This window comes from Rhinopithecus roxellana, chromosome 9, assembly GCF_007565055.1.
Source record: "Rhinopithecus roxellana isolate Shanxi Qingling chromosome 9, ASM756505v1, whole genome shotgun sequence".
Taxonomy (NCBI): Eukaryota; Metazoa; Chordata; class Mammalia; order Primates; family Cercopithecidae; genus Rhinopithecus; species Rhinopithecus roxellana.
Window position 1 is genome coordinate 102,072,077 of NC_044557.1, and position 26,826 is coordinate 102,098,902.

General features: G+C 41.8%; 1 protein-coding gene across 1 annotated transcript in view; it reads left to right on the forward strand.

The window, feature by feature from the left end:
- Positions 1-2,800: 2,800 nt before the first annotated feature.
- Positions 2,801-26,826, forward strand: part of TMEM65 (transmembrane protein 65) — a 69,706-nt gene continuing 45,680 nt past the window's right edge. Inside the window, exon 1 of the mRNA XM_010363896.2 lies at positions 2,801-3,667. Coding sequence (XP_010362198.2) covers positions 3,340-3,667 — 328 coding nt within the window. The 5' untranslated portion in view covers positions 2,801-3,339. The remainder of the gene's footprint in view (positions 3,668-26,826) is intronic.

The window sequence follows — 26,826 nt, forward strand, 5'->3', positions numbered from 1 at the left end:
GTGTGACTTCCAAGGAGAGGTCAGAAAAGGCCACAAGCCTGGTTCTTTTCAGACATTCACTCTGGGAAAGCCAGCTGCCTGGTGAGAAGTTCACCAAGCTGGAGTGGCTGTGTGAAGGTGCTCTGCTTCTCAGCCCTATTTGAGCTAGCAGCCAGCCATGTGAGTGAGCCATCTTAGCTATTCAGCCCAGCTGAACTTTCAAATGACAGCAGTTGTGTTGAAATCTGATTGATAACTACATAAACGACTCCAATAAAATAACTGTCCAAGTAAGTTTTTCCCAAATTTCTGAGCCTCAAAATTAACAGCAAAATAAATTGGCTACTTAAACTACTAAGTTTTGGCATAAATGTGTTTACCCAAAGAGCAGCAGTAATAACCAGCAGAGTTTACCAACCAACATAAAACAAAGTGAGAAGCAAGGGGAAAGGGGGTAGATTAATAAGCTTAGGATAGGCTGAAGGACCACAGCACCTAAATTCTGTTTTATGCATTGTTCTCATGTCTTATCCCTCTCCACCATCCAGTCTTCTCAGCACATAGTGTGGTTACAAGGACCAGATTGGAGAGTAAGTAAGGTGACTCAGCAGACTGAAGGGGCCTGGGTTCAACATACACTGTTCTGTTAGAGAGCTGAGGGGCAAGTGTGTCTGGTTATAATGGTAACTGGCATTAGTTGGCTTTGTAGCTAGGGGTTTATCTGCTTTTCTTGGGCAGAGATTACATGAGGCATAATAGCGCTACAATGGGTGTTACCAGTAGGTGTGCAATTTAGGGATGACATGGCTGTCAATCTGAAGGTAGTATGTTCTGTACCTTATTAATACTTAAAAGTCCACTTTGTCTTTCTGCCTCTATCTAAAGCAGCATTTTCATTTGTTTCATCCTTTTTATCTATGTTCAACACATATCCATTCATTCTATGTGTAACATTTCTCATAAGTGACTTGCTTCTACATTTTAGTTTCTCTTGTTTTATAATAGAATTAAATATTCCATAATAATATAGCAAAAGCATTACAACAACCCCCAATGAGCAAACATGTGTCATATCAGGTTTATGATGTCCTCCTATTTATTGACCAAAACAAGTCAAATAGCCAAGCCCACAGTCAATGCAGAGGTGGACTACACAACGGAGTGGATAACAGAAGGTGTAATTCATTGGGGATCACTACTGTAACAATCTAATACTAACACATAGCTAGGAGATGGTTGATGCAGGGATCAAACTTTCCACAGTCTGTCTCTGGAGTCTACACACTAAACTGCTATTCTGGAGGTGGTTGGGAATGGGTTCTCACTGAAGAGCTTTCTACAAACCTCGCTTCCCAGGCCCCGCCCCAGTGAATCAGAATATCTTGGGGGTTGGGATTGTGGGGGGATGGGGGGTTACTCCCATGAGCCTGAGACTGAAATAACTCTGCAGAGGATTCCAATGCACACTGGGGAACGAAGGGGATTTCAAAGACAAAGAAGATATACTTTCTGCACTCAAAAAGCTTTCATTTCCACAGAGAGCATTCTTAATTGTTATTACATCACAGAGGCATCACCTTGGAATTTTAAAAAAGAAGCGATTGCTTTCCATGTTTAAGTGACATCAGTGGTTCTCAAGCTTTCGTGTGTGTTATTAACTGGAGGGCTTGTAAAAACCCACATGACTGGGTCCAATGCCTACGTTCTGATTCAGGAGGTGTGAAGTGGGGTCCACTATTTCTCATGTCTAAGAAGCTCAGGGACACACTTTGAGAACCAGAGTTAGAGAAGGAGGAGGCTTTAGTGGTAACAATCCTCCATTATTCAGCTTAATATTCTACTTACACGTAGCACATTTACTATATACAAGTTTCTGGGCTGAGTGCAGCACTGTATGATAAGGATGGGATTTAGATCCTGATTACGCTTGAGCAGATTTATTAAGTGGATTTATTCTCTAAGGGTGCCTAAGCGTCATTAGACAGGTTCAGATAAAGCAGAGATCTCCCTTAGGAATAGATTAGGGACAGCTTAATGAAGTAGGAGACCTTTCACCCGGGCCTTGAAAGATGCCTAGGACTTGGACCAGGGGAAATCGTGGACAATCAAAGAATTCTTCCCGCTTTAGCACGGAGACAAAAAAATCACAAGCAACCGCTAGGAAAGATCTATGACATTCTTGCCTCTGCCTCTAGCATTAACAATTTGCACGCCAGCTGCTGGAATCTGAACGGGGAGGACTGTTCTCGTGTCAAGGGTTCAGTGTCAGACCCTCCTTGGGCAGGGGTGGAACTGGCCTCGCTTTCTCTTTGGGGCACCCAGAGCGAGTGCATCAGAGCCGGCCTGGTCGGCCGAAGCGGCGGTGGGCGCTGACTTGGCAAAGGGCGCAGCTGGGGCGCTTCGTTCCGGAGCAGAGCGCCGTGACCCCGCCCGGGCTGGGGCGGCAGCGCAGTTCTCCGCCTGGCCAGAGCGGGGCCGCATGCCGGCGCACCTTTCAGAACGAGCTCCAGATGTGGACTTGGCCCCAGGTTGGGGGCCGGGTGACAGCTGTACTACCCTGGCGGGCTAGGGGTCCAGAGCTCTTTTTCCCTATTCCGACCTGTAGATTTAACGCCAGCACAGGGTGGCGCACCCTACCTCCTTCCACCTTCACGCACCGGCCAGGAGGGGACGCGTGTGCGCGCTCCTCCCCTAGGCGGGAGGGCGGCCCAAGAGCCTACAGACTGCGCCTGCGCAGCCCCGCTCAACACGCCCCCTTTTCCCCCCAAACACGCACCCTCCCCCCCAACCTCCTTCCCCCTTCGCCCCGCCCCGTTCCCACTTCTGCTGCCGCTAGGGGTAGCGGCGGCTGCTGCTTCCCGGGAGCGTGGTTTCTTTGAGGGCTCGGGAACCCTACAGAGTGGGGACTTGGGGAGGCTAGAGGGTGAGAAAGCCGGCGGGAGAGGAGGGCGGCGCTGGAGGAGGGCGGCGCGTGGCTGACTCATCCCTCTTGAAGATCAGACTGGCAGAGACACACACTCGCCCGCCCCGCCCGCCCGCGCCGCTCCACCTCAGCCAGGAGGCGCCCGCCCGCACCGCCCGCCCGCCCTCTGCGGGCGCTGTCCGGGCCCGGCCGTCTCAGAGAAAGTTTTTCCCATCGGAGGGGCCGGAGCCGCAGCGGGCCTTTTGGAAGGGAAGGGGGACGGAACAGGAGGCGAGAGGCGCTGGGGCCCGCGGAGTGCATGGTGCCCGGCGCCTCGGCTGCCTGGCAGGAGGACCTCGGGGCGGGGTCGAGCTGAGCCCAGCTCCTTCTTCTCCCCTCAGCCGCCCCAGAAACCGCCCTCTCGGACGGCCGCGGGGGTTCCCGCTCCTCAGCTCGCCATGTCTCGGCTGCTGCCGCTGCTGAGGAGCCGGACCGCGCGCAGCCTGAGGCCGGGCCCGGCCGCTGCTGCCGCCGCCGCCGCCGCCGCCGCCGCCGCGCCCCGCCCGCCGTCCTGGTGCTGCTGCGGGCGGGGGCTCCTGGGGCTCGCGGGCCCCGGAGGCTTCCCGGGCGGCCCCCGGCGGCTGGGCACGCACCCCAAGAAGGAGCCCATGGAGGCGCTGAACACGGCGCAGGGCGCGCGCGACTTCATCTACAGCCTGCACTCCACGGAGAGGAGCTGCCTGCTCAAAGAGCTGCACCGCTTCGAGTCCATTGCCATTGCCCAAGGTAAGGGGGGACTGGTGGGGGGCGAGCCCGGGGGCTCCGGCGCCCTCCTCTTCCCGCCAGCCTACCGGGAGCCCTCCGCGGCTCTGGATCTTGGACCCCCGCTGCCGCCCCACTTCCGCCCCCATGGCTTGTCTGGCCCCACGCCTGGGACGGCTGGGGGCGGGGAGACTTTCCGCCGCCCGAATTTCCCCCAGGCAGGTAGGACGGGCGCGGGTCGTGCCAGGCAGCCGAGGCCAGCGCCTGGCTATTTCCTCCCCAGCCTCAGAGTCCGGAGCTTTGGCCTAAAATGCCAGTTAACACTGTTGGGATTGTGTTTTGATTTGCCCTGTGCCTCTCCTCCCCAACCCTCCTGTCCCTTAGCCCTTGCTGCTTTCTTGCTAGTGTGCACCTGTATGCTGTGCCTGCTCCCAGAAAGTGCTACAAACCCGCCTGGCAGGAAGAAACTTTTTGAACGGTTATCAAATGAAGATGTATGGGTGGGTAGCCAAAAGAAGGCGTGTAGCTTCAGAAGTCAGGGATGCTCTCAGCTGCTTGTTTCCACACACCTCTGGTTGCGTTAATTTCAGCAGCCAAAGGAAACATTTTCCCCAGAAACTGGAAAGATAGATTCAAGTTAAACTCCAGTTTTGGTTTTTCCCAGAGGTTGAAAGAATGAAATAAGGAGGTGTATTTTTTGGAAATCTGTGGCTCTGCAGTAGATGTCAGACTTGTGCTCCAAAATAATTTGGAACGATGAAAGCAAAACAATTTTTAAGCTGGCATGTTAAAATAGGGTATTTCTAAAAGAAGTCCAGAATGGGGTAGGTCAGAATTTGAGTCTAGGTGAAAAGGCTAAAAGTTCAGAAAATAAAAAAGATGAAAGGAGCAGACGACTGAAGTGGATGTCTTAAAATATTTCTGCCACTTAAATACAGTTATGTAAACAAAACACATTGCTTCAGTTTGTATTACATTCTGATGTGTTTGAAAGTTTTAAAAAAGTTTACTTCCCCCTCTAAACTTGGTATGTACATAAAACATCTCATAGATTCCAAAGTATAGAGCATATTGATTTGGATCATGGCATTTGATTTGCCAGACTTGAAAGTGTATCTTTAGCTGATGTGCAGGAATGGAGGAAAGAATTATCTACCTCATGTAAGCATGACGTTATCTGTACTACTTCAGAAACTTGTTTTAGTTGTGGCTTTTAATCACATTTTTCCCCCCTCGGTTCAGGGAATTGTGGACCAATTTACAGTGGTTGATTGATTCCAGACATTGTTTACCCACAGTGCTTTTACAGGAAAATGTAACATCCGATTAATTCCGTTATTGAATATGTAATCATGATGTTATATGGAATCATAAACACTAGCACATTTGTAATCTATGTGTGCACTCAGTATGCAGTTCAAAAATAGTCAATTTTGAAAGTATGCTCCTTGGAAAATAATATAGTCGGTCATGTACTAGAACATTAACTTTTGAACCTTTCTCCACTGACACAATTATTTGAACACACATTTTACCTTTTCCAAGTAATTTCTTGGAAATTCTACATTGTCAACAAGTTACAAGATTGGAAGGCCCTATGAATATAGTTTCATGGCAGTTCTTGAAAATCATGTCCTGCAAGGTGACTGAATAATTTTTTCTCATACATTATTATTTTTGTACATGCCAGCAGTATTGCAGTAGCAATGCTACATTTCCTAATAAAGATAATATTTTTAAATTTAACGAGGTTTTAAATATTCTGAAAAGGACCTAAACACTTTAGTCAATGGAGATCATTAGCATCAATTAAAGTTAGTTATGTTACTAATATGAGAGAGAAATTAGTAATTTAAATTGTTTTCTTTGCTCAGGAGAAACAGTCAATGATATTTGAAACAATGGTTAGTCAGATGCTTATCTCTCTTGTTTATAAGCTAAAGAACATCAAAGTTTAAATCAGCTATTTTTGCTGATGTTGATGACAAAATGATTGTCCTATGAATCAAATGACACAGCTGCTGCTTTGTTTGTATAGTCTTGGTGTTCACTTATTTTCAGTATCAATACATAGAGTTATTATGGAGAAAACTAGGATCATCACTTAGGAAATTACCTTATTCATTAATCATTTAAGGTAAAAGGGATTTTATTATGTTGGGAATGCATACAGCTCATTCCATTGCTGAAATCAACATTTTTTTTTTCCAGTCAGATAAGTGAAAAACTCCCATGTTTTCTTTTATTGTTGCTTTTCAAATAATGTTTTCAAGTACTCAACCAATGTATTAAATGTGTATGAACTAAGTGCACTTTCTAACAAAATTAATTCCATTAAAAGAGCTATTTCTTGCCATAGGAAAGCTTAGGTGTCTTTAGAAAGGGTGCTTGTATAAACTAATGAAGTGTTTTGGATTTGGTATGGAAATGTCACTGAAAAAATATCATCCATGCTTTGATACGGCAGTGGAATGTGCTGTTGATATTTGGCACATTTGCCCTTATCTTTCTTATATGTTTATCAGTAGGCATGTGATATCATCTGTGATGAGCTAAAACTTTGGAATCAGCTTGTAATAGATAAGGCAGACCTTGTGGGATGTCTTATCATAGTTAAATAGAATATTGTGATTTTTAAAATTACAAACTGATTTCTTCCCCAATTTTAAAAAAAGTTGAGGTTGCGCCTTGAATTTACCTGCTCAGCCTGATCGCTCTTCTTCCAGAAACAGACCATATTCTGCTGATAGAGCATTATTCATGTTTTTACAAGCAGTACTGGCAAGCTGACATTATTACAGTTGCTTTTCAATGTTAGCCAAAAATTTTAAAACAAATTTTCTTCCCAATTTTTGTAATTAATATTTCCATTTCTAATTATTTTTAAAAGCTTTTAAAATTAGCAATTTGGTATTGAAAGATAGACAGTGCTCATTGTATTAGTTATCCATTGTGGTAGAACAAATTATCCTAAAACTCAGTGGCTTAAAACAAGCATGTATTAGCTCCTAATTTCTGAGGCTCATGAATCCTATAGCATCTTAGTTGAGTATTTCTGGACCAGGATCTTATGAAGTTGAAATCAAGCTCTCAGCTGGGGTGGCATCATCTGAAGTCTTGACTGGGGCTGGAGGATCCATTTCCAAGAAGTCTCACTCACATGGCTGTTGACTGGATGTCTCAATTCCCTCCCATGTTGTCCTTCACAGGGCTGCCTGAGTAGTCTCATGACATGGCAGTGGGTTTCCTCTAGAGCAAGTGATGAGAGAGCGAGAGAGAGCGAGTGTGTTTGCAAGACAGCACCTGTGAGCACCAAAGCTGGAAGCCACAGACTTTTATAACGCAGTCTTAGAAGTGATAGTCCATCTCTTTTGTCCTGACACATTGTGGGAGAGTACTACACAAGGTGTGAATACAAGGGAGTGGGAATCATTGGGGGTATCTTTGAGGCTGGCTTCCATACTTTAAGGTGGTGTAATTAACGTTCATCAGAGAGTTACACAGGGAGACAAGAACTGGTATTGGAGAGGTACAATGAGAAATATGTTTTGAAAAAAAGAGCCTCTTAGGGAATATTTTTGTTATAATATGTATACTTAAGATATTTTAAAAATGAGATTCTTTTTACATGTAGGAAATAAAATACGTATTGTGGTGAACAGAGCAGTTTTTCTATCAATGTTATATCTTAATTAGCTTGCATTTTTTGGTTCTTCTATATGAGTGGTAATTGTGTGCTTTTGACATTTTTTACCATTTAGCTACATCTGTATACATTAACCAAATAATTCTAAACTTTAATCTTGTAGTCCCCTGGTTTTTGTGATTGTTTAAGGTAGGGTGAAGAGTTTTGTTTTGAGAACTTGCCAAAGTTTAAGAGGACTTTGACAAAATGAAAGAGTGGAAGATAAAGAGCTTATACTAAATTGAATATCTAGAACACTTAAAAATAAATTAGGATTTCTTATGGAATCCCTGTTCACTAGAGATCTTGGACCTTTAACAAGATTATCCTCATTTTTTTTCAGCCCATTGCTCAGGATTATGTGAGAAAATAAAAATTCTTTATTTTTTATTTTTTTATTTTTTGAGACAGAGTCTCATTCTGTTGCCCAGGGTGGAGTGCAGTGGTGCAATCTCGGCTCAGTGCACCTGCGTCTCCCGGGTTCAAGCTGGGATTGCAGAGGTGCACCGCTGCGCCTGGCTAAGTTTTGTATTATTAGTGGAGGTGGGGTTTCACCATCTTGGCCAGGTTCGTCTCGAACTCCTGACCTCAGGCGACCCGCTCAGCTTAGCCTTCCAAAGTGCCGGGATTACAGTCGTGAGCACCACGCCTAGCCGAAAATATAAATTATTTTAAGCTGTTAGCCTCTGGAATGGATTGAGAATAGTTTGCTTTTGTCCAGTAAGAAAAAGGGCGAGAAAAACATTTTATACTCCAAATTCAGATACTTGAATAAAGATATTTCAGTGCCTTTGTTGAGATAGTAAAAGGGAAAAAGGGAAGTATAGCTCCACCTAGGCCCGGCAAGAGGGGAAGAACAAGGACGTGGATAAGAAGTATGAATTGAGGCAAGAGGAGTGAGAGATCTCTGATGAGCCATGGGCTTCTATAAGTTGAGTTAGGCTCAGTTAAATGAAGCTTTGCTACAATCAGTTATTTTACCAGTATGGAAAGAATGTAATTACAGTAGTATATTCCAGCGAACTTAATTCTGAGTTCTTTAGAGTTACTGGGTATGTTATGTTGGATTGGTCTTATTACTAGGGATTACTGCCAGTAGAAGACAGATAATCAAGTAAAGTTTTTTTTTTCCATTATAAAAGGCATATATGCTATTTAACAATGTTTAATCATCACTTACATATAACTGATGTCCAGAGTTATGTGTGACTTCAAGTAACAACCCTTCTATTATATCTGATGATTTTGTAGATCAAGAATATAGACAGTTGCAGGTAGAGAGTTCATAGGAAATAAAAAAATAAAAGAAAAAAGGATATAGGCAGGGCTCAGCTGGATGCTGTTTCTTATGGCCTTTTTGGAGGTCATTACATAAACTTTGGCTGGCTGATGGTCTGGTCAGAAGGTCCAACATCGGTTTATTTACATGTCTGGCACTTTGGTAGAGATGACTAGAGGGCTGGACTCAACTGGAACTGTTGACCCAAGGAGATGTATGTGGCCTCATCAGCATGACAGTGTTAGCATGGTTGTAATACTTAGGTCAGGGCTCCTAGAGAAAATGTTCCAAGGGGGCTGGGTCGAAGCTGTAAGACTTTGTATTAGTTTTCTTTCTTTTTTTTGAGACAGAGTCTCGTGCTGTCACTCAGTCTGGAGTGCAGTGGTGTGATCTCGATTCACTGCAACCTCTGCCTCCCGGGTTCAAGTGATTGTTTTGCTTCAGCCTCCCTGAGTAGCTGGGACTACGGGTGCATGCCACCACGCTTGGCTAATTTTTGTATTTTTAGTAGAGATGGGGTTTCGCCTTATTGGCCAGGCTGGTCTCGAACTCCTGACCTCAGGTAATCTGCCCGACTTGGCCTCCCAAAGTGCTAGGGTTACAGGCGTGAGCCACCACGCCCGGCTTGTATTAGTTTTCTATTGCTGCTGTAACACCACAAATACAGTGGCATAAAACAACATATTCTCTTAGAGTTCTCAAAGTTCAAAGTCCAAAATAAGTCTTAAGGGACTAAAATCAAAGTGTCAGCAAGGTTCTGTCTTTCTAGAGACTCCAGGGGAGAGTATGTTCTATGCTTCTTTCATCTTTTGGGATTCCTTAGTTCCTGGACACATCACTAAAATCTCTGCTCCCTCATTGACTTTTTTGCCTCCCTATTATAAGAACCCTCATGATTATATTTAGGTTTTACCTGGATAATCCAGGATAATCTCACTCTCTCAAAATCCTTAATTTAATTACATTTGCAAAATTCTTTTTGGCATATAATGTAATGTGTTTACAGGTTAGGGAATTAGAATGTGGGATATCTTTGGGGGTCATTATTCATCCTACCACAGACTTGTTATGACCTAGCTTTCGAAGTTCCAGAACATGATTTCTGCTGCATGTAATTGGTCAAGCAAATCACTAAAACCAGTTCAGATTCAAGGGAAGGGAAATTAAAAGGAGGACAGAAAGGTGATTCCTTATGTATCAGACTCTTCACCTCTCTGTTAAACTTTTGGGTAATTGTTTTCCTTGATTGTGTTGTGTCTTCACTTCTCAGTTCTTGACTAAATTCTAAATATTAGAAATTTGGGAAATACGGCTTCCAGGTAAGTCAAACACTTATATCTATAGTTTAATTTACCAGTATTAATTTGCTGTTTTTCACCTTAATAGTCATTTATTGCCTATTTTTTGTGACAAATTTTTCTGAACAAATTTGTGGATAGGAAAATTGAAGTAATATGAAGTCAGCAATTTATAGGGTCATCCAGAGGGTCAGGTGGAACTACAGATCATGATCTTGAAAGTTTGGGATGGTGTGATATTTTGCCATTGTTAGTGGAGATTGTTTTCATTCTTCTAAAAATAGTGATGAGTTTGCATAAGCACACTCTTGTCTGGTTTCCTTTGGTATGTTTGGGTATAACATAACTTGAACAAATAGGGACTAAATCCTTGAGTGTAGATTTTATTAGCATCTTGCCCAAGTCATCTGAATTAGTTAGTATGTAGCTTTATAGGACTCTAGCCTTGTCTTTGACTCACAGGTTTATGTCTGCTTTAAGTAAAGGAAAACACGTAAAAATATATTGAAATTACCTCAGACAGACAATAAGAGGTAAGAGTAAGAGGTTCTTGTAGATAAAAGACTGTAGGTAACAAAATCATTTCTCCTAAGCTCTGAGACATTTACTTTGATTGCTTTTGATGATAAAATATTTGAACATACTGCATTTTTTATCTGCCTTAGTAAAAGTATAATGAGCATAATTTAGTTTCTACCAGATGTCAGAGTCCTTATATACTGTATTTTAATACAATAAGTTTCTTTGGGGCTACTTCTATTTGTAGACATGCTAGTCATTAAACCAAATGCCTCCAGAACACTGCTGTTTCAGTTGGCATGCTTTTTAGACTGCGTCATAGTGGTAGTGAAATGTGTTGGGCTTAGTCTGCCCCTCCCTCCTCAGTGCTCTCAGACTTTTCTACTCTGTTCTCATTCATTCCTTGTAGTTATGGTAAACACTTTTCTGCTGTGTAAGGAGTTCTGCTTCATGGCATCCTGTTATTGTTTCTAAAGTCTGCTTTTACTTCTGCCAGTTGTCACTCTTCCATTGTGTTTAATTTTCTTCTTTTTCTTTTCTGTCTCTTTTTGCTTCCTCCCTCTGCTTTTCAGTAGGGTTTAATCCTGAGACACATTTCAAGGATCACTGTTCTCTTTGTGTTTTCAGCTAACTAGTTGCATCTATCACATTATCATTGATTTTTGACTCTTTAGCTCTTGCACCAAAGATCTTTCTTTTGATAATATCCCTCATAATAGGTTTTATAGTAGATTCTACTGCAAAGGCTATGGTTGCACAACAAAATCCTTTAAATTGTCTTACTAAAGTTGTACTAGATAATAGAATTGCTCTAGATTACCTACTGGCTAAATGGGGAAGAATCTGTACAGTTGTTGACACTTCTTGTACATGGATGAATATATCAGTTATTATGGAGATTCAGTTGTAGGGGATTAATGAACAGGCTGCTTGGTTGAAAATGCACCAGAATTCAGCAGTTAACTGTGGAAATGACTTAAAATGGCCATGGTTAAAGACACAGTTGACAAGAAAATTTGGTTATTTCTGTGGCTTACGATAATTAATTTAAATAATCACCATAATTAGGACTGATAACATACCAAGACACTCCAGAATTTTAGGAGGCTCATGCAATTTTGGAATATATATTAGTAACATATCCATAAACTATAACTCAAAGAAGGTTAAACAGCATTTCTTATTTGACAATGACTCCCATGTAATTTAACTTACCAGATAAGCTTGTTTATTACCTCTCTTTTGGATGCTGCAAGGACCCTCTGTGTAACGTTCCAGAGTTAGTTTGAGGTCAAGACTTAACTTTGAATTCGAAATTTGATTTTGGAAGTGCATCCAATTTGTCAAAGATTTAAAGCACTTAATCAAAATAGGATCAAAGATCACTGTAAAATAATCGTCATACTTTTAGCCAAAGTGGTAATTAAAAGGTTTTTAAAAGCAAAACCCTTTATTCTTCGACAGAGGAGTGACTCTGTTTTCCACACAATCAGAAATCTTAGTAAAGATAGCATGAGATGGAATCTGTTTCTTCTCTCCCCTCTTTCATTTTTTGCAGTTTACTTAAAAGGTAAACAAACATATTTGCTCTCTCTTCTTAATACTACACAAAATTCTTGTTCAAAAGAGAAAACCAAATTTTACTACTTTTTTTTTTATACTTTAAGTTCTAGGATACATGTGCACAACGTGCAGGTTTGTTACATATGTATACCTGTGCCATTTGGTTGTGCTGCACCCATTAGCCCGTCATTTACTTTAGGTATATCTCCTAATGCTATCCTTTCCCCCTCCCCCCACCCCATGAAAGGCCCTGGTGTGTGATGTTCCCCATCCTGTGTCCAAGTGTTCTCACTGTTCAGTTCCCACCTACGAGTGAGAATATGCTGTGTTTGGTTTCCTGTCCTTGCGATAGTTTGCTCAGAATGATGGTTTCCAGCTTCATCCATGTCCCTACAAAGGACGTGAACTCATCCTTTTTTATGGCTGCATAGTATTCCATGGTGTATATATGCCACATTTTCTTAATCCAGTCTATCATTGATGGGCATTTGGGTTTGTTCCAAGTCTTTGCTATTGTGAATAGTGCCGCAGTAAACATGTGTGCATGTGTCTTTATAGCAGCATGATTTATAATCCTTTGGGTATGTACCCAGTAATGGGATGGCTGGGTCAAATGGTAGTTCTAGTTCTAGATCCTTGAGGAATCGCTACACTGTCTTCCACAATGGTTGAACTAGTTTACAGTCCTACCAACAGTGTAAAAGTGTTCCTATTTTTCCACATCCTTTCCAGCATTTGTTGTTTCCTGACTTTTTAATGATCGCCATTCTAACTGGTGTGAGATGGTATCTCATTCTGGCTTTGATTTGCCTTTCTCTGATGACCAGTGACGATGATCCTTTTTTCATGTTTCTGTTGGCTGCATAAATGTCTTCTTTTGAGAAGTGTCTGTTCATATCCTTCGCCCACTTTTTCATGGGGTTGTTTGATTTTTAAGTTCTTTGTAGATTTTGGATATTAGCCCTTTGTCAGATGAGTAGATTGCAAAAACTTTCTCCCATTCTGTAGGTTGCCTTTTCACTCTGATGGTAATTTCTTTTGCTGTGCAGAAGCTCTTTAGTTAAATTAGATCCATTTCTCAATTTTGGCTTTTGTTGCCCTTGCTTTTGGTGTTTTAGACATGAAGTCCTTGCCCATGCCTATGTCCTGAATGATATTGCCTAGGTTTTGTTCTAGGGGTTTTATGGTTTTAGGTCTAACATTTAAGTCTTTAATCCATCTTGAATTACTTTTTGTATAAGGTGTAAGGAAGGGATCCAGTTTCAGCTTTCTACATATGGCTAGCCAGTTTTCCCAGCACCATTAAATAGGGAATCCTTTCCCCATTTCTTGTTTTTGCCAAGTTTGTCAAAGATCAGATGGTTGTAGATGTATGGTATTATTTCTGACAGCTCTCTTCTGTTCCGTTGGTCTATATCTCTGTTTTGGTACCAGTACCATGCTGTTTTTGTTACTGTAGCTTTGTAGTATAGTTTGAAGTCAGGTAGGGTGACACCTCCAGCTTTGTTCTTTTGGCTTAGGTTGTCTTGGTAATGCAGGGTCTTTTTTGGTTCCATATGAACTTTAAAGTAGTTTTTTCCAATTCTGTGAAGAAAGTCATTGGTAGCTTGATGGGGTGGCATTGAATCTATAAATTACCTTGGGAAGTATGGCCCTTTTCATAATATTGATTCTTCCTATTCATGAGCGTGGAATGTTCTTCCATTTGTTTGTGTCCTCTTTTATTTCATTGAGCAGTGCTTTGTAGTTCTTCTTGAAGAGGTCCTTCACATCCCTTGTAAGTTGGATTCCTAGGTATTTTATTCTGTTTGAAGCAATTGTGAATGGGAGTTCACTCATGATTTGGCTCTGTGTTTGTCTGTTATTGGTGTATAGGAATGCTTGTGATTTTTGCACATTGATTTTGTATCCTGAGACTTTGCTGAAGTTGCTTATCAGCTTAAGGAGATTTTGGGCTGAGACGAGAGGGTTTTCTAAATATGCAATCATGTCATCTGCAAACAGGGACAATTTGACTTCCTCTTTTCCTAATTGAATACCCTTTATTTCTTTCTCCTGCCTGATTGCCCTGGCTAGAACTTCCAACACTGTGGTGAATAGGAGGGGTGACATAGGACATCCCTGTCGTGTGCCAGTTTTCAAAGGGAATTTTTCCAGTTTTTGCCCATTCAGTATGATATTGGCTGTGGGTTTGTCATAAATAGCTCTTGCTATTTTAAGATACATCCCATCAATACCTAATTTATTGAGAGTTTTTAGCATGAAGAGTTGTTGAATTTTATCGAAGGCCTTTTCTGCATCTATTGAGATAATCATGTGGTATTTCTCTTTGGTTCTGTTTATATGCTGGATTACGTTTATTGATTTGCTTATGTTGAACTAGCCTTGCATCCCAGGATGAAGCCCACTTGATCATAGTGGATAATCTTTTTGATGTGCTGCTGGATTCGATTTGCCAGTATTTTATTGAGGATTTTTGCATCCATGTTCATCGGGGATAATGGTCTAAAATTCTCTTTTTTTGTTGGGTCTCTGCCAGGCTTTCGTATCAGGATGATGCTGGCCTCATAAAATGAGTTAGGGAGGATTCCCTCTTTTTCTATTGATTGGAATAGTTTCAGAAGGAGTGGTACCAGCTCCTCTTTGTACCTCTGGGATACAATTTGACCGTGAATCCATCTGTTTCTGGACTTTTTTTGGTTGGTAGGCTATTAATTATTGCCTCAGTTTCAGAGTCTGTTATTGGTCTATTCAGGGATTCAACTTCTTCCTGGTTTAGTCTTGGGATGGTGTATGTGTCCAGGAATGTATACATTTCTTCTGGATTTTCTAGTTTATTTGCATAGAGGTGTTTATAGTATTCTCTGATGGTAGTTTGTATTTCTGTGGGATCGGTGTTGATACCCCCTTTATCATTTTTTATTGTGTCTATTTCATTCCTCTCTCTTTTCTTCTTTTTTTTTATTTTTTATTTTTTATTTTTATTTTTTATTATACTTTAAGTTCTAGGGTACATGTGCATAACCTGCAGGTTTGTTACATATGTATACTTGTGCCATGTTGGTGTGCTGCACCCATCAACTCGTCAGCACCCATCAATTCATCATTTATATCACGTATAACTCCCCATGCAGTCCCTCCCCCCTCCCCCCTCCCCATGATAGGCCCCAGTGCGTGATGTTCCCCTTCCCGAGTCCAAGTGATCTCATTGATCAGTTCCCACCTATGAGTGAGAACATGCGGTGTTTGGTTTTCTGTTCTTGTGATAGTTTGCTAAGAATGATGGTTTCCAGCTGCATCCATGTCCCTACAAAGGACGCAAACTCATCCTTTTTTATGGCTGCATAGTATTCCATGGTGTATATGTGCCACATTTTCTTAATCCAGTCTGTCACAGATGGACATTTGGGTTGATTCCAAGTCTTTGCTATTGTGAATAGTGCCGCAGTAAACATACGTGTGCATGTGTCTTTGTAGTAGAATAATTTATAATCCTTTGGGTATATACCCAGTAGTGGGATGTCTGGGTCATATGGTACATCTAGTTCTAGATCCTTGAGGAATTGCCATACTGTTTTCCATAATGGTTGAACTAGTTTACAATCCCACCAACAGTGTAAAAGTGTTCCTATTTCTCCACATCCTCTCCAACACCTGTTGTTTCCTGACTTTTGAATGATTGCCATTCTAACTGGTGTGAGATGGTATCTCATTGTGGTTTTGATTTGCATTTCTCTGATGGCCAGTGATGATGAGCATTTTTTCATGTGTCTGTTGGCTGTATGAATGTCTTCTTTTGAGAAATGTCTGTTCATATCCTTTGCCCACTTTTTGATGGGGTTGTTTGTTTTTTTCTTGTATATTTGTTTGAGTTCTTTGTAGATTCTGGATATTAGCCCTTTGTCAGATGAGTAGATTGCAAAAATTTTCTCCCATTCTGTAGGTTGCCTGTTCACTCTGGTGGTAGTTTCTTTTGCTGTGCAGAAGCTCTTTAGTTTAATGAGATCCCATTTGTCAATTTTGGCTTTTGCTGCCGTTGCTTTTGGTGTTTTAGACATGAAGTCCTTGCCCATGCCTATGTCCTGAATGGTACTACCTAGATTTTCTTCTAGGGTTTTTATGGTATTAGGTCTAACATTTAAGTCTCTAATCCACCTTGAATTAATTTTCGTATAAGGAGTAAGGAAAGGATCCAGTTTCAGCTTTCTACTTACGGCTAGCCAATTTTCCCAGCACCATTTATTAAATAGGGAATCCTTTCCCCATTTCTTGTTTCTCTTGGGTTTGTCAAAGATCAAATGGCTGTAGATGTGTGGTATTATTTCTGAGGACTCTGTTCTGTTCCATTGGTCTATATCTCTGTTTTGGTACCAGTACCATGCTGTTTTGGTTACTGTAGCCTTGTAGTATAGTTTGAAGTCAGGTAGCGTGACGCCTCCAGCTTTGTCCTTTTGACTTAGGATTGTCTTGGCAATGCAGGCTCTTTTTTGGTTCCATGTGAACTTTAAAGCAGTTTTTTCCAATTCTGTGAAGAAACTCATTGGTAGCTTGATGGGGATGGCATTGAATCTATAAATAACCTTGGGCAGTATGGCCATTTTCACAATATTGATTCTTCCTATCCATGAGCATGGTATGTTCTTCCATTTGTTTGTGTCCTCTTTGATTTCACTGAGCAGTGGTTTGTAGTTCTCCTTGAAGGGCAAAAACTGGAAAAATTCCCTTTGAAAACTGGCACAAGACAGGGATGCCCTCTCTCACCACTCCAATTCAACATAGTGTTGGAAGTTCTGGCTAGGGCAATCAGGCAAGAGAAAGAAATCAAGGGTATTCAGTTAGGAAAAGAAGAAGTCAAATTGTCCCTGTTTGCAGATGACGTGATTGTATATTTAGAAAACCCCATTGTCTCAGCCCAAAATCTCCTTAAGCTGATAAGCAACTTCAGCAAAGTCTCAGGATACAAAATTAATGTGCAAAAATCACAAGCATTCTTATACACCAGTAACAGACAAACAGAGAGCCAAATCATGAATGAACTTCCATTCACAATTGCTTCAAAGAGAATAAAATACCTAGGATTCCAACTTACAAGGGATCTTTTCTTCTTTATTAGCCTTACTAGCAGTCTATCAATATTGTTGATCTTTTCAAAAAACCAGCTCCTGGATTTGTTGATGTTTTGATGGTTTTTTTGTGTCTATCTCCTTCAGTTCTGCTCTGATGTTAGTTATTTCTTGCCTTCTGCTAGGTTTTGAATGTGTTTGTTCATGCTTCTCTAGTTCTTTTAATTGTGATGTTAGAGTGTCAATTTTAGATCTTTCCTGCTTTCTTTTCTGGGCATTTAGTGCTATAAATTTCCCTCTACACACTGCTTTAGATATGCCCCAGAGATTCTGGTATGTTGTATCTTTGTTCTCATTGGTTTCAAAGAACATCTCTATTTCTGCCTTCATTTCGTTATGTATGCAGTAGTTATTCAGGAGCAGGTTGTTCAGTTTCCATGTAGTTGAGCGGTTTTGAGTGAGTTTCTTAATCCTGAGTTCTAGTTTGATTGCACTGTGGTCTGATAGACAGTTTGTTATATTATAATTTCTGTTCTTTTACATTTGCTGAGGAATGCTTTACTTGCAATTATGTGGTCAATTTTGGAATAAGTGGAGTGTGATGCTGAGAAGAATGTATATTCTGTTGATTTGGGGTGGAGAGTTCTGTAGATGTCTATTAGGTCTATTTGGTGCAGAGCTGAGTTCAATTCCTGGATATCCTTGTTAACTTTCTGTCTCGTGGATCTGTCTGATGTTGACAGTGGGGCGTTAAAGTCTCCCATTATTATTGTGTGGGAGCCTAAGTCTCTTTGTAAATCTCTAAGGACTTGCTTTATGAATCTGGGTGCTTCTGTATTGGGTGCATATATATTTAGGATAGTTAGCTTTTCTTGTTGAATTGATCCCTTTACCATTATGTAATGGCCTTCTTTGTCTCTTCTGATCTTTGTTGGTTTAAAGTCTGTTTTATCAGAGACTAGGATTGCAACCCCTGCTTTTTTTTTTTGTTTTCCATTTTCTTGGTAGATCTTCCTCCATCCCTTTATTTTGAGCCTGTGTGTGTCTCTGCACATGAGATGGGTCTCCTGAATACAGCAGACTGATGGGTCTTGATTCTTTATCCAATTTGCCAGTCTGTGTCTTTTTTTTGTTTTTTTGAGACGGAGTCTGGCTCTGTCGCCCAGGCTGGAGTGCGGTGGCCGGATCTCAGCTCACTGCAAGCTCCGCCTCCCAGGTTTACGCCATTCTCCTGCCTCCGTCTCCCAAGTAGCTGGGACTACAGGCGCCCACCTCGTCGCCCGGCTAGTTTTTTTTTTTGTATTCTTTAGTAGAGATGGGGTTTCACCGTATTAGCCAGGATGGTCTCGATCTCCTGACCTTGTGATCCGCCTGTCTCGGCCTCCCAAAGTGCTGGGATTACAGGCTTGAGCCACCGCGCCCGGCCAGTCTGTGTCTTTTAATTGGAGCATTTAGTCCATTTACATTTCAGGTTAATATTATTATGTGTGAATTTGATCCTGTCATTATGATGTTAGCTGGTTATTTTGCTCGTTAGTTGATGCAGTTTCTTCCTAGTATCGATGGTCTTTACATTTTGGCCTGTTTTTGCAGTGGCTGGTACTGGTTGTTCTTTTCCTTGTTCAGTGCTTCCTTCGAGAGCTCTTGTAAGGCAGGCCTGGTGGTGACAAAAATCTCTTAGCATTTGCTTGTATGTAAAGGATTTTATTTCTCCTTCACTTATGAAGCTTAGTTTGGTTGGGTGTGAAATTCTGGGTTGAAAATTATTTTCTTTAAGAATGTTGAATATTGGCCCCCACTCTCTTCTGGCTTGTAGAGTTTCTGCCGAGAGATCTGTTGTTACTCTGATGAGCTTCCCTTTGTGTGTAACCCAGCCTTTCTCTCTGGCTGCCCTTAACAATTTTTCCATCATTTCAACTTTGGTGAATCTGACATTTATGTGCCTTGGAGTTGCTTTTCTCAAGGAGTATCTTTGTGGCATTCTCTGTATTTCCTGAATTTGAATGTTGGCCTGCCTTGCTAGGTTGTGGAAGTTCTCCTGGATAATATCCTGAAGAATGTTTTCCAACTTGGTTCCATTCTCCCTGTCACTTTCAGGTATGCCCATCAGATGTAGATTTGGTCTTTTCACATAATCCCATATTTCTTGGAAGCTTTGTTCTTTCTTTTTTCTATAAACTTCTGGCTTCATTTCATTCATTTGATCTTCAGCCACTGATACCCTTTCTTCCAGTTGATCAAATCGGCTACTGAAGCTTGTGCATGCATCATGTAGTTCTTGTGCCATGGTTTTCAGCTCCATCAGGTCATTTAAGGACTTCTCTATGGTGTTTATTCCAGTTGGCCATTCGTCTAATCTTTTTTCAATGTTTTTAGCTTCTTTGTGACGAGTTCAAACATTCTCCTTCAGCTCGGAGAAGTTTGTTATTGCTGATTGTCTGAAGCCTTCTTCTCTCCACTCATCTAAGTGTTTCTCCATCCAGCTTTGCTCCATTGCTGGCGAGGAGCTATGTTCCCTTGGAGGAGAAGAGGTGCTCTGATTTTTAGAATTTTCAACTTTTCTCCTCTGGTTTCTCCCCATCTTTGTGGTTTTATCTACCTTTGGTCTTTGATGATGATGACGTACAGATGGGGTTTTGGTGTGGATGTCCTTTCTATTTGTTAGTTTTCCTTCTAACAGTCAGGACCCTCAGCTGCAGGTCTGTTGGAGTTTGCTGGAGGTCCACTCCAGACCGTGTTTGCCTGGGTATCACCAGCCAAGGCTGCAGACCAGCAAATATTGCAGAACAGCAAATGTTGCTGCCTGATCGTTCCTCTAGAGAGTTCATCTCAGAGGGGCACCTGGCCGTATGAGGTGTCAGTGGGCCCCTCCTGGGAGGTGCCTACCAGTTAGGCTACTCAGGCATCAGGGACCCACTTGAGGAGGCAGTCTGTCCGTTCTCAGATCTCAAACTCTGTGCTCTCTTCAAAGCTGTCAAACAGGGACATTTAAGTCTGTAGAAGTTTCTGTTGCCTTTTGTTCAGCTACGCCCTGGCCCCAGAGTTGGAGTCTACAGAGGCAGGCCGGCCTCCTTGAGCTGAGGTGGGCTCCACCCAGTTCAAGCTTCCTGGCTGCTTTGTTTAGGCACTCAAGCCTCAGCAATGGTGGGCACCCCTCCCCCAGCCTCGCTGTTGCCTTGCAGTTTGATCTCAGACTGCTGTGCTAGCAATGAGCAAGTCTCTGTGGGCATGGGACCCACCGAGCCAGGCGCAGTGTATAATCTACTGGTGTGCCATTTGCTAAGACCATTGGAAAAGTGCAGTATTAGGGTGGGAGTGATCCAATTTTCCAGGTGCCGTCTGTCACAGCTTCCCTTGGCTAGGAAAGGGAATTCCCTGACCCCTTGAGCTTCTGGTTGAGGCGATGCCTCGCCCTGCTTCGGCTTATACTCCGTGGGCTGTACCCACTGTTCTGTGCCCACTGTCCAACAAGCCCCAGTGAGATGAACCCAGTACCTCAGTTGGAAATGCAGAAATCACCCATCTTCTGCGTTGCTCACTCTGGGAGCTGTAGACTGGAGCTGTTCCTATTCAGTCATCTTGGAACCTCACTCCAAATTTTGCTTTTGTATTAGTGTATTACCAATACTAAAACTAAAGCTAATTTTAATAAAAGCTTATAAACAAATTGGATTTTCATAAACCTTTTATAATCTCTCATCATTTCTTTCTTTTTTTTTTTTTTTTTTTAGACAAGAATCTTGCACTATCACCAAGACTCAAGTACAGTGGCATGATCTTGGCTCACTGCAACCACCGCCTCCTGGGCTCAAGCGATTCTCATGACTAAGCCTCCTGCCTCCTGCGTAGCTGGTACTACAGGCGTACACTACCACGCCTGGCTGATTTTTGTATTTTTAGTAGAGACAGGGTTTCACTATGTTGGCCTGGCTGGTCTTGAGCTCCTGACCTCAAGTGATCCACCCGTTTCTGCCTCCCAAAGTGCTGGGATTACAGGCATGAGCCACTGCACCCAGCCATTTTTTTCTATTTTTCTTTTTCCAGTTTGCTATATTAGTTTAGTTTTATCTGTATCTTAAAAAAATTCCTTCATTTTGAAACAACCTTTAAATATCTTCTAAGCTAGATGGATGAAATTATTTTTTCTCAGCAAATACACATTTTCATGCTTTTTACAACTTTCCTTATCAAAAACATATCTTGACCTGGCGCTGTGGCTCACGCCTGTAATCCCAACAGTTTGGGAGGCCAAGGCAGGTGGATCACCTGAGGTCAGGAGTTTGAGACCAGCCTGGACAACATGGTGAAACCCCATCTCTACTAAAAGTATAAAAAATTAGCTGAGCATGGTGGCAGATGCCTGTAATCCCAGCTGCTTGGGAAGCTGAGGCAGGAGAATCGCTTGAACCAGGAAGGCAGAGGTTGCAATGAGCCAATATCCTGCCGTTTCACTCCAGCCTGGTCAACAAGAGCGAAACTCCATCTGAAAAAAAAACCCCAAAAAACCAACCAAAAAAAATCTTGCTTGTTTAAATTTCTTGTTTTTTATTTTTTTGAGACAGAGTCTTGCTCTGTTGCCCAGGCTGGAGTGCAGTGGTGCAATCTCTGCTCACTGCAACCTCTGCCTCCTAGGTTCAAGCAATTCTCCTGCCTCAGCCTCCCGAGTAGCTGGGATTACAGGTGCATGCCACCATGCCCGGCTAATTCTTGTATTTTTTTAGTAGAGATGGGGTTTCACCTTGTTGGCCACACTGGTCTCGAACTCCTGACTTCAAGTGGTTCGCCTGCCTCTACCTTCCAAAGTGCTGGGATTACAGGTGTGAGCCACCATACCCAGCCCAAAATCTTGCTTTTTTTTAAACACTCTGTATACAGACTTGTTTCCTCTTATATCTAGTAGTTTTAATTATATATATTAACTACAGGATTTTTTTTTTTTTTTTTTTTTGAGATGGAGTTTTGCTCTTGTTGCCTAGGCTGGAGTGCAGTGGCATGATCTCAGTTCACCGCAACCTCCGCCTCCCTGGTTCAAGCCATTCTCCTGCCTCAGCCTCCGGAGTAGCTGGGATTACAGGCGCCCACCACCACGCCCAGCTAATTTTTTGTGTTTTTAGTAAAGACAGGATCTCGCCGTGTTGGCCAGGCTGGTCTTGAACTACTGACCTTGGGGGAGCCACCTGCCTCAGCCTCCCATAGTGCTGGGACTACAGGCGTGAGCCACTGTGCCCAGCCTACAGTTTTAACTCTTAGTAGCCTTAATGTCTAGCGAAAACCTGTGAAGTAATCTTGAACTGTTTCCTATCAGTATTTGTAAATGAAAACCATTTTGCATTTTTTTAGAAAGATGTTTTCTCAATTTTTTTGTTTATTAACAGATCTAAGTATATTTAGCCTTTCTGTGCCATATAAATGAATTATATATAACTGACAATTCGGAAGCCAATCCTGTTTAATTTTACTAACAATTTAAAAACTAGTTTTATTTGTCAAATATTAACACGTGTACAGACACACAGACAGAAGCAGATCTTACAGCTTTCATAAATCTCATTTGTTGGCTTTTAAATAATTTTTTTTTCCTCCATTCTACTACCAGTCTTCCAATTATCTGTTTCATTGCCCTACTCAATTGTTAGCTGGGCAACCCTAAATTCGCATTTTCAAAGGGATGGCTCTTAGATGAAACAAGGTAGAAAATTTATATCTCAAAGCACAGAGCTGGGATTTTAGGCCTAAATAATTAATTGTGTAATCATTTGCCCAAACCAAGGAAGGAAGTTGTTGGTAAAGGCCCAGCTAAGGCAAGATAGCCAGGAAGAGCACCTTAAACAAAGGTTAGATTTGTTTTGTAAATTCAAACCAATGGTAAGAGTTTCTAGTGACTCGGTTCTCCCTCTCTTCCTGGTGCACAGAGGCAGACGACACCCTTACAAATGGATATATTTTTTTTTTCTTTGAGACAGAGTCTCCCTCTGTCACCTAGGCTGGAGTGCAGTGGTGAGATCTCGGCTCACTGCAACCTTGCCTCCTGGGTTCAAGTGATTCTCCTACCTCAGCATCCTGAGTAGCTGGGGCTATAGGCATACACCACCATGCCAGGCTAATATTTTGTATTTTTAGTAGAGACTGAGTTTCACCATGTTAGCCAGGATGGTCTTGATCTCTTGACCTCCTGATCTGCCTGCCTCGGCCTCCCACAGTGCTGGGATTACAGGTGTGAGCCACCGCACCTGGCCGAGATTTTTTTTTAATAGATGTAAATTTCTTTTACAAAAGAGTTTCAAAATAGCCAGCTAAATGCCAGAAACGTATGTCTTGAAGACTTATTTAGTTGAATAGGCATTCTTTTTAACTTAACTACTGTTTCCTAGCTAAAATTATTGAGTTCAGGTTGAAGGCCATTAAGGAAAAGGACAAAAAAGCATTCTTGGTGCCTAGACTCAGTATGATAGCTCTGAAAAAGAAGCAAGGCTGCTTTACCTGAGGTCCTAACTTTTATAAACACTTTATCCAGGATAGCTTTCTTTTAGCCTTTAGTGTAGTATAATAACTAAGCCAAAAGTTAGCAGATTTAATTTTTACCAATTCGTTGTTTAAGCTTTTTATTATAGTCTTTTTCCTTTCCTGTTTTTTTTTTTTTTTTTTTGAAACAGAGTCTTGCTCTGTTGTCCAGACTGTAGTGCAGTGGTGTGATCTCAGCTCACTGCAGCTTCTGCCTCCTAGGTTCAAGCCTCCCTCGTGCTTCAGCCTTTCGAGTAGCTGGGATCACAGGCGTGCACTACCATGCCTGGCTAATTTTTATATTTTTAGTATAGATGAGGGTTCACCATGTTGGCCAGGCTGGTTTTGAATTTCTGGCTTCAAGGGATCTGCCCACCATGGTCTCCCAATGTGCTGGCATTACAGGCATGAGACACCATGCCCACTCTCTTTTTATAGTCTTTAAAAAGAGGCAGTAAAAATGTTGAAATCTTTTATAGAAAGTTCTGCACATCAATAGGCATCCGTAGATGAGACTAATTGAGGAGTCCTCACTTTCAAATGTACGGAATTACCTTTAGTAAGATTTTGCTATCTCTTTAAGTGTTTGCTGCTTCCAGGGCTTAATATTTATACATGTATAGGTAAGCAGAGCCAGAAGGTGGAGTACTCAGTTCTTCAGAAATTAAGGATCTCATCTATTTGGCTTTGGCTCTTAGATCACCTTGATCAGTTTAACCAATGATTTTTCTCTACCTCAGGGTGAAAGAAAAAGAAACAAATGGGGTAGAACACAAAAATTCCTGTGGATTTCCAAAAGCCAAAGCTTGCATCCCCGGCAGTATTGCCATTTACTACTAGTTTCTGTCTGACCCAGTCAGACGTCTGAGGCCTCTAACTGAATCCAGACCGGTTAATGATAAGATCCAATTCTGTCGTGGACCCAGTCTAGTTTCTGTCACAACTTCCAAATTCAATTCAGATAAAAAAAATTGCTGAAACTCAAATAGCTCAAAACATACATCCATGGAGCTTTGGAACCCTAGAGAGAACTTACCCATAATCCCCATTCACTGAGAGAGAGCAGTAGACACAGTGGATCTTGTGGGTACCTCACTTGGTCACTTGTTTCTGGGGGTTGCTGGGAGCTCGACTTTGGATCCTACTTCTAACACCATCTGTTACAGGAAAACTTTGGACAAATTTAACAGAGTTTATTTGAGCAAAGAATGATTTACGAGTTGGGCAGCCCCTGAACCAGAATAGATTCAGAGCCACTCTTAAGTTGTTGTGTTGTCAGAGAGGATTTATGTATGGAAAAAGGAAAGTGACTTATGGAAAATGGAAGTGAGGCGCAGAAGCAGGCAGATTGGTTACACCTTGGCCTATGCCTTATTTGAACATGGTTTGAACAGTTTGCTACCTGTGAATGCGTTGAAGTATGGCTGCTGTGATTGGCTGAGACTCGGCTATTTGTTATAAGAATAGATTATGACCTGCTTACATATCTGCTTAGGTTATGGTTCATTATATATGGAGAAACCTTCAGGCTTAACATATGTAAGGAGGCAGCATTAGGCTAAACTTAATTTAACAACACCATCTTCACTACCATTACTTACCAATTATTGAATACTTCTGTGCCAGACATAATAAGCTGAGTTTTTATGTGATTATTTTGTTTACTTCTCTTGGAGGGAGAAGGAATTATCTCTATTTTATAGATTAATATACTGATGCTACGATTAACTTGCCCCAAATCCTTCAACCAGTGTGTCAGAGTATAGTCAATAACAGCTTTGGCTGGGCGCGGTGGCTCACGCCTGTAATACCAGCATTTTGGGAGACCAAGGCGGGTGGATCACCTGAAGTCAGGAGTTCGAGACCAGCCTGGCTAACATGGCGAAACCCTGTCCCTACTAAAAATACAAAAACTAACTGGGTGTGGTGGCAGGTGCCTGTAATCCCAGCTACTCAGGAGGCTGAGGCAGGAGAATCATTTGAACCCGGGAGGCGGAGGTTGCGGTGAGCTGAGATCGTGCCATTGCACTCCAGCCTAGGCAACAAGGGCAAAATTCCATCTCAAAAAAAAAAAAAAAAAAAAAAAAGATAAAAAAATAAAAATAAATGAAAGCTTTGTCTGACCCCAAACCTCTCTTCCTACTACTGCCCTTCTCTGGATACTTATACCCAGGGTTTTAAACACATGGGGAAAATAACACCTCATGCTCAATAAAAGTTTAATTTTTAAACTAACTGGATGTGCTGGTAACATATCTCAGTCTCCTGGATCTCCTGTGTGTTTGCATAATATGCACCATTCAATGCAAAAGCAAATATGGTATTGTTACTTTGAAAATAAGGGGAATCAATGTGTAAAAAATATATAGTGTGAAAAGTTTGAAAAAGTCAGAAAGCTAGTATTTAGGGTTTGTAACTCATAAATCTCTAACCTTTAGTTTTCCTTTAGATTTTGAAAGATTTTTTATTTTTATTTGTTTTAGAAATGAATTCCTAACTCGAATGACTTTTTAAAGCAAAATCTAACGTTTAACCCATAGGAAAGCTTTCCAGACTTTGAGTTCATTTTCAGCTTTCTGGGTACTGGGCACTTGTGAGATAACTATATAAAGATATTCAGTAATTAATTGTATATATCAACTCTGGAGTTCTAGAGTAAGAGTCAAGTTTGGGAATTCTACCCATATAGATAGTAACTAGGGCTAGGCAGTATAAATAGAGTGATAGGAGAAGATCCAGGAGAGAATGCTGAAAAACACCAGTGTTTGTTGGAAGAGAACAAGAAGAACAAGAACTAGAAAGAGAGTGAGGAGTAATGTCCAGAGAGACAGGAAAAAAAATAATCATGATATCCTAGAAGCTAAGAGTGGAAGAGGCATTTCAAGAAAGAGGGAATGAGACCAGAAACGGTGGCTCACATCTGTAATCCTATCACTTTGGAAAGCCGAGGTGAGAGGATTGTTTGAGTTCAGGAGTTTGAGACCAGCCTGGACAACGTGGTAAAATCCCCGTCTCTACTAAAAATACAGAAATTAGCTGGGTATGGTGGTGCATGCCTGTGATTCCAGCTACTTGGGAGACTGAGGTGGGAAGATCACTATAGCCTGGGAAGCAGAGGTTGCAGTGAGCCGAGATCATGCCACTGGACTCCAGCCTGGGTGACAGAATGAGACACTCTCTCAAAAAATAAAATAAAAATAAAAAAGGAGTGATCTGATGCATTAGATAGGTCAAGTAAGAGGAATTTTGGGGCTGAGGTGTGTGTGGGGTCCATT